This window comes from Myotis lucifugus, unplaced genomic scaffold (assembly GCF_000147115.1).
Source record: "Myotis lucifugus unplaced genomic scaffold, Myoluc2.0 scaffold_15, whole genome shotgun sequence".
NCBI classification, from domain to species: domain Eukaryota; kingdom Metazoa; phylum Chordata; class Mammalia; order Chiroptera; family Vespertilionidae; genus Myotis; species Myotis lucifugus.
This window is the reverse complement of record NW_005871063.1, coordinates 2,007,595-2,022,281: the sequence shown is the minus strand read 5'-3', so window position 1 is coordinate 2,022,281 and position 14,687 is coordinate 2,007,595. Positions and strand designations below refer to the sequence as shown.

At 39.2% G+C, this 14,687-nt stretch overlaps 1 protein-coding gene across 3 annotated transcripts in view; it reads left to right on the top strand.

Moving 5' to 3' along the window:
* The window catches only part of CDK6 (cyclin dependent kinase 6), a 212,262-nt gene extending 201,052 nt beyond the window's left edge, over positions 1–11,210 (top strand). For 2 of the 3 annotated variants that reach the window (XM_014452397.2, XM_006084953.3), the window contains exon 8: positions 637–11,210. In XM_014452397.2, the coding sequence (XP_014307883.1) occupies positions 637–783 (147 nt within the window). In that variant the 3' untranslated portion in view covers positions 784–11,210. The remainder of the gene's footprint in view (positions 1–636) is intronic. The other variant, XM_006084952.3, reaches the window with a different exon arrangement.
* Positions 11,211–14,687: the final 3,477 nt, after the last annotated feature.

Below are 14,687 nucleotides of genomic sequence, written 5' to 3'. Positions count from 1 at the left end.
ATATCGTGTTATACTTAATTATTAATAACAAACTACAATGTTCACTAATGACTGATTACTATAATCGTTTTGCATTCATATATTTCCCTTACGCGCAGGTGCACCATTTCTCTCCACTAATACTAGCAGCGAATATTTTAGCAGCCGCTTGCCACGTCATTAGTCTGTACTGACTTGTTTGGTGTGTGCAACAGGAAATATTTCACTTTCAGAGAAAAGAAACATAGGTTTATTTGCGTTATGCTTATTAATTTATGCAGTTATTCTGTGTCTGGTAAGTTAATGTTCAAGAAAAAATACTAATTTTTATTAAAATGTTCTATTATTTTATGTTAACGATTACTCATTTCAGCCCTTTGTATTCAGCATGTCTCTATCGAAATAAACCTACGTTTCTATGAAAATTGAAGCTTTTATTTTTTTGCGGCCCACATAAACTTAAACCTTGTTTATTTGGCCCATGTTAGTCTTTGAGTTTGACATGCTTGGTCTACAATTTACTTAGTGTCCCTTGAAATAGATACTCATTCTCATTAGAGACACATATAATTCATGGTAGTGAAGATGTAACTACCCGAGCACATTTTTTTAAAGGAACATGTTTCATGTCAATCGATTTTTTTTTCTTTATCACAGAAGTGCTTGACATTTAATCCAGCCAAAAGAATATCTGCCTACGGTGCCCTGTCTCACCCATACTTCCACGACCTGGAGAGGCGCAAGGAGAGCCTGGATTCCCACCTGCCGCCCAGCCAGAACAGTTCGGAGATGAATATAGCCTGAGCTCCCAGCCGCTGCCTCAAGCGGATCCCCTGGTGTCTTATGGGTCCCCCTGCGTCAGCCCCTGCAGAGCTGCGGAAGATCACCAGCCGGGGACCTTCTAGCTGCCGTCTTCCGGGTGGGCTCTGCTTCTCCGAGGAAACGGCTTAGTTTACTGTTTGAAATCAATGCAAGAGCGATTGCAGCTTTATGTTCGTTCGTTGTGTGTTTGTCTGTCTGTCTGTGTCAAAACCCTGGAAAAATTCCAGAAGAAGAGAAGCTGCTGACCAATCGTGCTGCCATTTCATTTTTCTAACCTTGAGTGCTGCCAGAGTAAAATGAGCAATCCAGGCACAGCTGATTGTGACGGATCTCCCTGCAGCTGCCGGGCCTGATTTGGTACTTTTGAGTGAACGTGTAGAGTGAGTGTGTGTGTGATTTTTGATCTCTTAAAGTGTTACTCTCTGTAAACGATGAGAATTGAATTCCGGGGATTCAAAGTGACCAGTACATAACAGGCATCTGTGGACCAAAGGTGGTTCACCAGGATGGGCTCCTGAAATTAGAGAGTTGAGCCTATGTCCTCAGAATTTCTCTTCTGGCCACAAGTAGTAAATTTGTTAGTAGTGAAATGTTCACTATCTAGATGAAGTTTTAGACACACATCCAAGAGGAAAAAAAATTCTAGTATCTTTAAGAGACCTATTTTTTAAAGCACACATTTCATTTACTCTTCCAAAAGCTGAATTTACTCATTCTAAGTACATGTTAACCTGTATAAAATGCTTTATTGTTTCTTTTTTTAAAAATGCCCTATAAGCTTTTTTCTCACTTGCTTTGGTTTTAGGGAATGCACCTCAAATAGGTCCAAAACATAGAGAAAGCCTTTATTTCCTGGTTTGAAATGTATTTCCTTTTTGGTTCTTTGTTGTTGTGGATTTTAGGAATTTGTCAGAAACTGTTTCCTCGTTTGGTTTAGAGAGTAGTTCTCTGACTAGAGACAGGAATGCCATTTGAATTTTTCCACCTGTGACACTGTACTTTTTCTACAATGCACTGCCTTGTTTGCGAAGTATCCATCTTTTCTATCCCCCAGCGCCTCGGATAAATATTACTACCCTTACATTACGGATGACAGATTCCTTAAGCTGTTTGCATGCACTTTCTTCTTTCTTTCAATGAACCTTTCGTAAATAGATTCAGATTATGGTTTATGGCTCTAATTCCACGATCCCTAACAGGGTCCCTATGCTCTCATTCTAATGCAATCTTCCTACCTGTCAGTCCCCGTTGTTACCTAGACAATGAGTGGAAGACTGGTTCTTCTCTATCACCAGCACATAGATGGCTTTAAACTGTTACTTCGTGTTTTACGTTTTTATGGAGTATATTGTCAGTGTAGTATCTGAGGGAATATCTTTTAACTATTTTTTTTTTTTAGAAAGAAATATTTACTCTAATCTTTCCTCCTTCCTTCAGGCTGTGCTCCCTTCCAGTGCCTCGTGCACACTCCTGCTCTCTGCGGAGCCAGCCTGACTCGGGCATTGTGAATAGCTTTACTCTTCCTCTTGCCATTTTCTCTGTAGATACTTTATAGTTCATGCCATCTCTGCCTTATTTGTGGTGAGTGCTCATTTGGCTCTAATAAGCAGAAGACACCGAGTAAGTATGTTTGAGGAATTTTAGCTACTTTGCCTTCTGACTCATGTTTTGAGTTCATGCAACCATTAGACCATGTTTTAGGGTTAGAGCTTTCAATGAATGGACATTGCTTCGCTGAGTAGAAAATATTCCAGGTGATGTTTGTGTGTAGTCAAGCCTTACCGAATTCCTCACAGCTTAATATTGTATGTGACTATCTTGAACAAGAGAAAAATTGGGAGTTTTCTCCTTGACAGTTTTTCGGATCAGGAACCATTCTTTTTTTAATCCACTTTTTTAATAGTGTTCTGATTCAGTAACTTGAAGAGCAGGAAAATTATTCTAAAGTAAGATATGGTGTTGCCCTATGAACCAGGAGATCACAGTTCCGTTCCTGGTCAGGGCACATACCTAGGTTGCAGGCTTGATCCCCAGTAGGGGGCGTGCAGGAGGCAGCCGATCAATGATTGTCTTCATTGATGTTTCTATCTCTCCCTGTCCCTTCCTCTCTGAAATCAATAAAAATATATTTTTAAAAAATAAATAAAATAAAGACACGGATGAGAAGATGGGCCATAAGAATGTTTTACACTTTCTTCATTGTGACAGCATTATGTTTTGTCACCACTGTAAATGCTTGAGATATAATGAATCCAGAGCATTTAGGACTAGGTAGACTAGCATTCTCCCATGGAAATGTGAGTTCTGCCTTTTCTTTTGGTTGGGAGCAATATACAAAGATGTTTTTGCTGGGGCCTAGTAATTGAATTTTAAAACTCACTGCACTGATTGATTATGAGCTTTTCTGTTAGTATTCATGGCTAGAGTGAACATAACTTGAGTTTTTGCTTTTGCAAAAGTTTTCACAAGTTTGCTCTAGAAAAATGCAGCTGTTCTAAACTGGAATTTTTTCAGCATTCTTTAGAATTTTAAACAAGAGCTCAACTTTTATTTCTAGCATATGCTTTGGGGTCATTTCTCAGTAGTGTGTATAAAGAAAACTTAAAGCACAAACTTTAAGGTATTACATCCTTGGCAGATTATCCTCTGCGAGGCAGAATGAGAGGGCATCTCAGCCTCTCTGAACTTGTTAAGAGTCTGCCCCAGCTCTTCCATGATTGTGGCTGTGACACTTGAGTGATTACTCTCCTGTTTTCTGTTATTTCCATCAGGCTCACCACGTCTGAAATCCAGATCCCACACAAGCGCCCTTGCCGTTAGGTTCTTGGAAGCATATAGCAGAGTGCAAATTTACTGAATGCAGCGCATTCTTCTGTGACATATGTTTTCAGACATCTTTGCCAGAAGCTAGGCAGTGGTCAGCTGCAAAGGTCAGACTGCCCCAGAGTTACCTGGAAGCAGCTTATAGCAGTAGAAATATGATGAGCGATTTGAAATCACATTTGAATTTCTCTCTAGGACTGGTCCAAGAATGTACATGATAGTTTCTATATCATATTCTGTCCTGGCAGCCCAGGCATTGTGGGAACTGTTCAGGGTAGACTTGTTAAAACGTACATTTACAAAGAGTAAAGAAGAAACTTGCCCCTTTAGTCATAATAGTTAGCTGTTGCATGGCAAAGGTTAATAAAGCCCTGACTCTATCACCTTAAAAACACAATTTGTAAGAGCTTGTAAGAATCAGGTGCATTGGAGCCTCCCACTTCATCTCTCCTTTGAAGTGGGTGGGAACTCAAGGAGCAAAGAACCAGTTTTGGAAGAAAGCTCTGGGCCACTTCAGATTCTTTCATTCTCATGATTTTCTCTCAGGAAACACGCACTGTGAATGGCAGGCTTTTCGTTTAGCCCCAGGTGACTTACTAAAAATTGTTCAAAATATTCACCTAAGAATAGAATCTCAGCCTTTTAGTTTTAAGTAAAAATGAATATTTCAGAATGCACATGATGTTAATATTTTAAAGAAAACGTGTACTTTTTAATAGAGAAATTTATAGTTTGACTCCATGATGTGGTCCTATCCATAATGATGAGAAAAACACTTAAATTGTACCAAACATTTTGAATCTTAAATTATGTATTTAAAATGAGCTTTTAACCAATTATAGCTCCTTCTCTGAAAAGTAGTGCCAGTAAGAGTCAGTAACGGCAATTTCTACCCGTCATGGAAATTTAATCATGTAAGCTTCCTAATATAAACATATTAAATTTCTTCTCTCCAAAGAATTGCTTCTTTTAAGTGACAACTTGACTATTTTTATGATAAGCATATGAGAGTTATCACACATTTTCCAAAAGGAGGCTGTGTTGCATACTTGGCTCTAAGAAAGAATAATGTTAAAAGTTTAATAAGCCCCAAGAATTACTTAATTATGTTGATATAGAGACTATAGAATATTTACTTTGGCAAGAAAATACAGAAATGTTATCAATTCATAGATATTGTTAGAATTCATAAGAATGCATGTTTTACATTGTGATATAAAAATAAAGATATTAAATGATTTCTAATTCTTTAAAAATCAAAAAAAGAGCAAGCTATCGATAGAGGAAATTCTAGAGAAAATTAAGGTATTTAAAGAAGAATATTTCAAAGTGGAATATATTTTGAGGGACATATATTTTAACAAACACATTGTAAGAATTGATATTGAAGTCATCTGACAACTATGAACTTGGAAAAGCCATTTCAAACAATTACCATTTCAAAAATTGAGCTGAGCAAACTAAACCATCTGTATTCCTTTCTCATTTCATGGAAAAAAGCAGCCATATGAAGCTACACTTGTTAGGCAAGTCTAAGATTGTTCTTTTAAAAAAAGTAAATTTTAAAAAGGCATGTGCTTCCTATGCCACCAGGACTTTTGAATAATTGTGAAACCCAAACCATTTACCATGTGCATATGCATTTAATGCATGCAGATATATGAATAGGAAGATAGTTCCATATTTCTTCTCCGCAGTGTAGAAACTTCTTGAGGTGACCAAAAAGCTGTCAAGCCATGTGAGTCCTCAGAAGATTAGTAATGGTGTTTTCCTCAAAAGCATAAGAAAATGGCATTTTCATTTCTTATCAATGCAATTTTCAAACTAGTTTTGTTACATACCTATATCTCAAGCATTTCTAACATCTGCTTTTTCAGAAAATAAACCAAAAATATTCTTTTGGCCTTTTCTATCATCTGACCTTTGGAAAACAACAAAAAGAGGAAGGTTCTGATTTTCTCAATTAGTTGTTTTCGTTTGTGTGTGTTTTTTTAATGATGTATGAATGGGCTATTTCTCAGCAATCCAGGGAGTTCATTTAGATAAATGAATAGACTTCTGTCAACATACTTGTTTCCTTGATACTGGTGCTCTGGCCTTCAAGAAGAAAACAAGAGCCACCTGAAAAGAAGTAATGGCTTTTTTCAGGCAGCAATTTAAGTTCTGTTACAGCAATTGGAAGTTAATATTGTAGGGAAAAGAGATACAAGGTCTTTTAAAATCCACACTCTCCTAAGAGATGAGCTTTCTTGTTTTATTCCAGTATATTCCACAAGGTGGCACTTTTCATGGAGGCTGGGAAGGGGGGTTGGAGGGGGGGGATCTGAGCCTAGGCTAAAGAGGTATTTCTGAAGACTTCATTCTAATTGTATTTTTGTGCACATACTTAACTCTTGTCTAGCACTTGTTTTTTAGGAGGCAAATAGTCTTCATACTATTCTGTAACTTAGACATTTTAGTTGTTAGCTAAGTTCTGAAGAATTGCAATTAAATTTTTCTGGAGGATGGATAATACTCTCATTTTGATCATTTAAGTGGATAAAGAAAGCTTAGGCATTCATTTATTTAAGATGCATTTTTGAGGTAGCTAAATACCTCACTTTTCTAGGTGCAAAAGTTTCCAAGATGCACAGACTTACTACTAAAAAGGCAGCACTAGGTCTTGTTAGGAGTGTAAAACTTCACCAGTGCCCCAGCCCACGTACCAAACCCATGTTTGCTGCTTTCACATCCCCACATCCCCTACTATCGTGGCCTTTAGACATTAATTCAGTGTCTTAACTCTAATTTAAAAAACGGATGAGCCCTAACCGGTTTGGCTCAGTGGATAGAGCGTCAGCCTGTGGACTCAAGGGTCCCAGGTTCGATTCCGGTCAAGGGCATGTACCTTGGTTGCGGGCACATCCCCAGTAGGGAGTGTGCAGGAGGCAGCTGATTGATGTTTCTCTCTCATCGATGTTTCTAACTCTATCCCTCTCCCTTCCTCTCTGTAAAAAAAATCAATAAAATATATTTAAAAAAAAAAACGGATGAACAAAATAAGTAGCACATCAGTTACTAAATAGCAAAACTATTTTTTTCTAAAGAATTGGCTATGCTGAAATAGCCCGGAAATACTAAAAGACCTGCTAATTTTTACATTTGTATAATCACAAGTGTAAATTCACAAGAAATTACAATTTAAAATTTTTTTTGTCTAGACATGAGTATGATAATTTAGGAATATATCTACACTAGTTTTTAATTTCTCCATTGTGTAGTTCTCGGCAATTTTATTATAGATATAAATATAGATATCCCTATACTCATGTTTTAATTCACAGGTCTGCCCCAAAACCCATTAACCCCCAAGTTTTAGTTCATTTTAGAAGTCACTTTCCCCAGTTAGTGTCACTGAAATTTAGGAGGAAGGAAATCACAGTATTTTTCAGAATTTCCTTAACACAGCATAACAGAAGGCAGTTTATTCCTAAGGAGCGAGGGAAATTCCATAGTGCCTGCTTAGCTTTCCTAAAGGGTAGCCGGCAGGCAAGTCTCAGTAATTCACACTGAATCAAAATAACGCACACACCAGAGGCTGTCCAAAAGCTCATAAATCATCGGCCTCGTCCCTCTGCTTCAAGTCCCACTGAAGCAGGTTACAATTCAAGGCCGAATTCGAGCCACGAATTTTGTATCAGTTGGGCCAGTGTTCATTCTGCCCGAACCCCTTCGGGCGCGCTGCACGGGCCCCGCCCCTTTGGCTGTAGAGCGGCAGTGGGCGGAGCTGGCTGGGACCCGCCCGCCGCTCACCTGTTTTTGCTAAAATGACGTGCAGACGCGGCTGGAAACGCCGTGGTCCACGTGCCTGCTGCTGTCTCAGAGGCATCTGTTCTGCAGTCTTCGGACGTCAAATGTCCCGAGAAGTAAACGGGTGTCTTCTGTACATAAATAAGTACAACACAATTCTCCGGAGTTCAGGTAATAAAGAGATGCTGCTCTGTATGAAGCTATCAGGCATCTCTCAAGCTCTAAGCTCAGTTGCTTTTTTTTTTTTTTAAGAGGATATGTGTAATTACAGGAAAGTTGTTTTTTTTTTTCAATTTTCTATCATTCTACATATATGATGGCAAAAGATATGCCTGGAAGGGTTTTGTTGTGTAACTTGTTTATTTTCTGCTTCATCCTCAGTTGCCAAAAGCTCCTAACTCTTGTTCCAATTTTTTGTCTTTTTTTTTGTCAAGTAATTAAAGATATGTAAGCAAAGTATCTGGTGTAGTAGGGGAATTTCCTGGTTAGAGGAACTTTTGTGTGAATTGTTTTGTTAAGCAAATAATCCTTTATTTTAGGTGTTTGGATTGTCAAATGTAGGTTTTTCTTAAAGGGGGCACATAACTATAATATTACTACCAAGAACTATGACTGTAGCACTAATCAGCAAGCATATTGGTAGAGCCACACAGTTAAGTTCTAGCTCTCTGTGGTTTCTAGCCAAATTCCGTTGATGTGCTTAGGTGACAGTCCTGCAGATACCCTGTATACCCTCACTTGAAAGTTTCTGATTTTAAGTTTTATGAAGTGCTATAACATGTATTAGCTAGCAATAGTTCTATGCTCACCAGCAACTCTGAACTTGGCCTTGAAGTCTCTGAATAATGAAAATAGATTTCAGCAATAATACATTTATTGAACACCCCCCAAGTGCATTATATATCTTCTCATTTTGGTCCTGTGTTTGCAACAATGTACACATGACTGTTATAGTTCCTCACTTATTTGTATTCATTTATTTTGTATGACAAATGATAAATACATTAGTACATGGAGTGAGTAGCATCAACTGCCCCTAGGATCAGCACTTAACAAGGTGGAAAATATCTATTTCAAGTTTTTCTACTTTTGCATAAATTATTTCTATTATTATTCATTTATATTATTTATTGCTGCATCACACTAGTCCTGTGAAAGTTCAACTGAAGGCAGACCGCATTAGGGTATGCATTTAACCTTTATGATCATGGTCTTGACGGAGCTAAGAAAGTAAAGATTAGAATAAGCCCCCGAGTAAGCTGCATGCATTTTAACATGACAGTAGAATTTAAGTCTATAGCTATAGTGTTTTTGTGTCTAGATGTTTTAATTATCATTATGTAAGGAATTAAGGCAAAGGAATTTGTAGTTGTTCTTTTGTCAAATATGCATATAATAATATAGTGTGAAAATATAGCAACAGTAAAAACTACAGACAGGAAAGCATCAGATACTGCCTTAATTTAGGGACTCTGCCAGATGGCCCTTGGAGTTGATGCCAGGCCGAGACCATGGGTGCCAGTGCAGAGCCTCTTGTCTGGCCTAGAGAAGAGCCTCCAGGTGCGATCTAGAGCCCTCATAGGCATTGTGTGCAGTAGTGGGAACAGGTAGTTTTGGTGCAAGGAGAGCAGTGTGAGAGTTTTCTGTAGAAGCAGAACTGTCAGCTTGTGCCTTGAAGCTTCCAGAATGTGCTAGATGGAGAAGTCCAAGTTTCCGTGCTTCACACGACTTGGTTTTGTGCAGAAGCAATCCAGTCTGGTAGTAAAAACAAGGACTGCGTGTACAGTAGTCAACAGTGGGATCTTAATAACCAGCAATTCCCAACAACCTCAAAAGCTTGTTGCATTTCTGGTGTTTTAGGTTTTGATCTGAAGGCTAAATGGCAAGTGTTTGGTCTAGCAGAGCAGGGTGTGTTAAGAAAAGCACAGTATCGGTGCCCGTAGATGGCAGGTTAGAACTAGAGGGTCTTGCAGGATTATCATTTCTGAGATGTGTGAAATGTAGTCGTGTTTCTGCATTCCCATAGGGCCTAGTGAAAACGTTCTTCTAGGTTTCAGCAAGGATGTCACACCCAGTGGGCTTTTTTTTTTTTTTTTTACTTAGACTAGGAAATGTTCTAAGAGTAGAAAAAATCTTAATTTGGACATTTGCTTTGTTGGTTTCTATTTTTGAAATCACAGTTCTGGAGATGTAGAGACTGTGCATGTGCATGTCAGATACTAATCTAGGCTGTGTGAGCCAGCCCAGGAGAGCTAATGCTCGCCCATCCCCTGCATCTCTTCCTCCTTCCCTCTGAGGTGCTCCCTGCCCTCATCCTGGCCAGTCCACGTGGTGCTCTCCATCCTCCTCTGCTGTTCTTTGGGCATCAGGGACATGATGAGAGATACTTTCAGCATCACGGGTGTGCTCAGGCTTGGCCACCGTCCTTACCGGACTTTCAGCTGACCACAGTCATCAAGAGAAGGTTCCTGGTGCTGGGCACAGAGTGCTCACAAAACCAATCCCAAATGCCCTCTAGTATCTTTGTATATACCTTGATTTTTAAGCCACGTCATTCTACAGAGCATTCAGTTTGGGCTGTGATACAAAGAGAAAAACTAACCAAGAATACAAACCACATTTCAGGCTGCTGTTTTCTGTCCATTTACAGGCTATCCTTTTACTGTATTTCTTCATACTTGAAACTCATTCCGCTATTTTAATATCAGGGTACAGACTTATAAGGGTGCATGTTTCTTAAAGGTGCAAAATTACTCTCATTCCGTTTGCTCATGTCGCTACAGAATGCTCTGGTTTGGTGCTTTGGGTTCAGCAGGTCAGAGAAGCAGTGTGGAAATTTACTGTCTGGAACATAGTCTTACAAGAATGTTGGCAGATGGCTTGATGTTAGATAAGGCTCTGCTCTTTTCTCTGTACACAAGGTTGAGAGTTACCACACTGGCCTGGCAGGTTCGGCTGGGTACCCTTCCTCACAGGGTACATAAACCCTGTGCTCTCCAAAAGTGGGGGAGGGGTATGTGCAGCTCTCTGAAAGCAGGGAATCTCCCTACATATCAGGATCATTTACCCTTAAAGAAAAACGGCCTCCGGTGTAGACAGGAACAGAATGGGGAGGACTGTCTCACTCTAGTGACCATCCCTCCTTTCCATAAAGAAAACCCTCCTGAGGAGGAAAAAAAAAAAAAAAGAAAGTAAGAAAGCTTATCTGTAAAGTTATCCTCTTCATAGTACCCTGAGCTGAATAATCTTGCTTCCTTCCTATAGGTAAATGAAAATGCAGGTCAGTTGATCTAGACCTGAAGAAGAAAATAAAAAAGTAGGTGTTTGTATAGATGAACTATGCAAGCCAGTGGCCACCAAAACTTACATTAAATACCCCATCACTAGCCATCTGTTTTTAAGAGCTCAAGTAAAGAATGTTTTATGACCTCGGGTTTCTGAGGTCAGAGGTAGCCATTCTAGCATGCGCCTTACTCTTAAGGACTACTTGGAGAGAGAACTGCCAGTAGTGAACACTGCAGTGGCGAAGCTAACATGTCAGAAAATTCAGAGGGTTGCAGATCAATAATCCTTTGGAAACTGGATGTCTTACTGGGTGCTAGAATGCAATTTTGGGTATTTATTTTCAGATAATGGAAAATTTATTGTTCATTAAGAATTGGTGTTGAAATGTCATTGTTTTCTCTTATACACAAGCTCAATGGAAGCAAAAATATGCTTTGTATACTTGTCATGCTTTCTGTATTTCTTACAAGAAGATTGGTAGCAAATAAAAATAATAAAAACAGCGATTTAAACAGCTTTCTTGGAGATGGGTTACTATCCTATTTTTTATTATAATGTAAAATGAATATAATCGCAGTCAGTAAAGTAACATTTAATAAAATAAGTTTCAGCAGAATATGTTTTAAACTTCAAAGAGACTCCTTTTCAGGCTTCAGATGCTTTTAAAAAGTAAATAGCAGTTCCTTGTGCTTAGAGCTTCAGTCACAGCTATTCAATAAGCTCTTATGAGTTGACCGTGCTAAGCACTGAAGAACTGAAAATGAGTGAGGCACGGGCAGGCCTTTCTGACGCTTACAGGTGGAACCTGTGGAAAGGTTTGTGTGACCAATTGCTGATGACCTGGAGATGAGCCAAAAGTTTGCATCAGAAGTGATGTTTGAGTGGACTCAAAAAAAGTCCATGTTTGCCAGCCCGACAAGGAAAAATACTTCCCGTGTGCAGAGGCATGCAGTTCTGAAAGAGCGGGCAGCAAGACTGCAGAGGCCACACCTGGAGCAGTAGCTTTCAGACACTGGGATCATAACCTATAGAAAAAATAGAATCTAACCACATGATCTGGTACGTATATACACACACGGACATATATCAGAAACTTGTATTGCACAGAATGATGCAATGTGTCCCACACACATTCTGTTTTATTATCCTCCACTCTGAAAACACTGGTGGCAACCCACCAAACTGATTTCGTAACCCCACGAATAGGCCATGACTTAATATTGGAAAACAATTAGTCAAGGGGTGTAGGGGGAGCTGTATGAAGGAGTCAGGAAGTGATGTCATGAAGGGCTCAATATACCATATAAAGGAGTTTGGAACCATCGAAGGATTTGGGAGGGTGATAGTATTTGTTAATGTTGACCCATTTTTGTTCCACCACTTATATACTAGATGCAGAGTGACAGAGCAAGCAGTACCTCGATACACACAACAAAGCCAACATGGGGTCATAGCTGCTGCCTGATACATGTTCCCCTTTGTGTGCAATACCAGGTGTTTGTCAATTAGTCCATCAGAGTTCCCTGGGAATTCTCTCGTTAGGACTTGCCTCAGTTATTTTTAACAGGCCCTAAGTTGTGTCTAGATTTTTAAAACTACATGAAATATTCAGGAGGGATAATAAAAGGAGTCAAGATTTTTATCTTTATTACAAAAATTCAGTTTGTAATTTATTTTAAGAGGTCGGTCGTAGTTACACTAATACATGTTTACAAGCCATAGGTATGTACAACCAGATTAGACTGGACCCTTGTTTTCAAAGCAGTGTACAGAAAGATCCTCCAACCAGTCATCTCTGGTTATCTCTGCTCTACTCACATAGAACCTCATTTCATTGACAGCCTTTTGCCACTGATTCGGCCCTTAGTGGTGTCAGTCCAACGTATACTTCCTTGTTCTCTAGGGAAGAACTGGTGGATGGGCCCCAGGAGGCCATGCTTGTTCTGCAAACGCCACTTTTCCTGGACCATGTCAGTCTCTTACACGTCTGGAAGTTCAAGTCAGGGTGACCACATTTCTCCTCATGTATGCAGAGGATTGTGGGTGCCAGTCTGTGGAGAGAAGGAAATAAGCAGAGACTGAATCCAGCCAACCTTCTGGTGTCTGTTCCCTGGGCTCGGAAACGCCCCATATCCTTAGAATAAAGTCTGCTCCAGATTGTATTTTTCCTTTCAATGTCTGTAGCCCAAGTAAATTTCTGTTAATTGCGGCAAACATCCTAATACAGCTTCCTCCTCCACTCTATCTGCACGGCAGCATGGGGCCCCTGCTCTGCACTGTAACTTAAAGCTAGTGAAAAGCTAAGTCGAAAAATTGTGTACTTATTTCAGTGTAGATAAGAACAAAAAAATAGTAGAGCCTGCACTTTTCAAATTGGGGTTCCCAGAAACCTGGGGTATACAAGGGAGGATACAAAGCTAGATAAACAAGGTCTGCCTTCCTCAATACTCAATTTTACTTAAGAAAAGAAAAATGTTTCTTATTAAAGATGCTCTTTATAAAATACATTTTTAAAAAGGTGTAGAATAGAATGCAACATTCAAATTTTTAAAATAATATAGCCAACTTCAAAGACATTTTATGATTTTAATAACTACACAGGACTATGCCACCAGATCCCCTTGACACAATTCACTCTCCTGTGGAAAATTTTGAGAAGTACTGTATCAGCCAAGAGGAGGCAGCACTTGGAATGGGGCCCATTGTTCTGAATGCTATGCCTCCTGTGGTCTCTAGGATTCCTCATTGGAAAATGACATCTGTTTGGACAGTGTATGCAGAAACCTGCTAAGGAAAGTCAATTTACTTATATTCACTGAGCATCTACCACTGGCCTCCACTCTCAAAGAGCATCTGGTAGGCAGGAGTGTCAAGAGAAGCGTTGGTTCAATGGTGATGGTTAATGATAATAGACCCTTGTTGGATTTCATTGTGATACAGTTAGTCAACTGTGGGTGCAGCAAAAATGGCACTCTGTAGAGGAGAAGGGGGTTCAGTAAACCCAAGGGCCAGGCATTCTGGAACATTCCATACAAGCTATCTTATTTCATCAAGTCATTCTTATCAACTCCAAGTGAGAAGTAAATGGTGTGGTCAGTTCTGGAAGAAGATTGCATATAACATGTAAGAAAGAAATACAATTGCATACTTTAGGCTCTAGAAGTGCTTGGAACAGAGTAGAAGTTCAATTTGTGTTGAATGAATAAGTGAATGAGTTTCCAGTGACCAATTTATATGTAACTAACTGTCAATATGAAATGATTACATGCTCACCATAAAGTAGTTAAAGAACACAAAAACTACAAAGAAAAAAAGTATTTCTTAAAATGCCACCTTGTAGATAAAATCATTTCTAACATTTTTGACAAGTTTGGGATACCAAGCTTTACATAGATACATGCAAGTTATGGAACTATAATTTTACTTTTGGAGACAAGATGTCCAACCCATTCAATACTAGTAAATTGTGCCCTGGGGATTATTTGTTACTTTACATCATATCCTGGATAACTTGTCCTTTCAATGACTACAAATCTGTATCACCATCTGTTATGGCTGTATAGTATCCCACTGTATAAATGTACTATAATTTACATAGCCAATCCTCTATTAGTAGGTATTTCTCCCCACACTATTCCCACTTTTCACTGTATGAAACAATGCTTCCATGAGCAGTACTGTGCATGCATCTGTTTGTATGTGTCGGTAGTTTGATTTAAGCCACCTAATCACTGGAAACTTGTTTACTCATTCATTCAACCACAAGTCAAAGGATGCCTGGGGCCACAGAAAGCCAAAAGACACAGGGAGAGCCTTCACTGGGATCACGGCCCTGTGGACACCTTGATCTTGGACTTCAAGGCTCCAGAACTGTGAGAAAATAAATTTCTGTTGCTTAAGCCACCCAGTGTGTGGTACATTGTTGTGGCAGCTCTAGCAAAATAATACAGTAATTCAATGGGGGGAAGGACAATCTTTTCAACAAATGG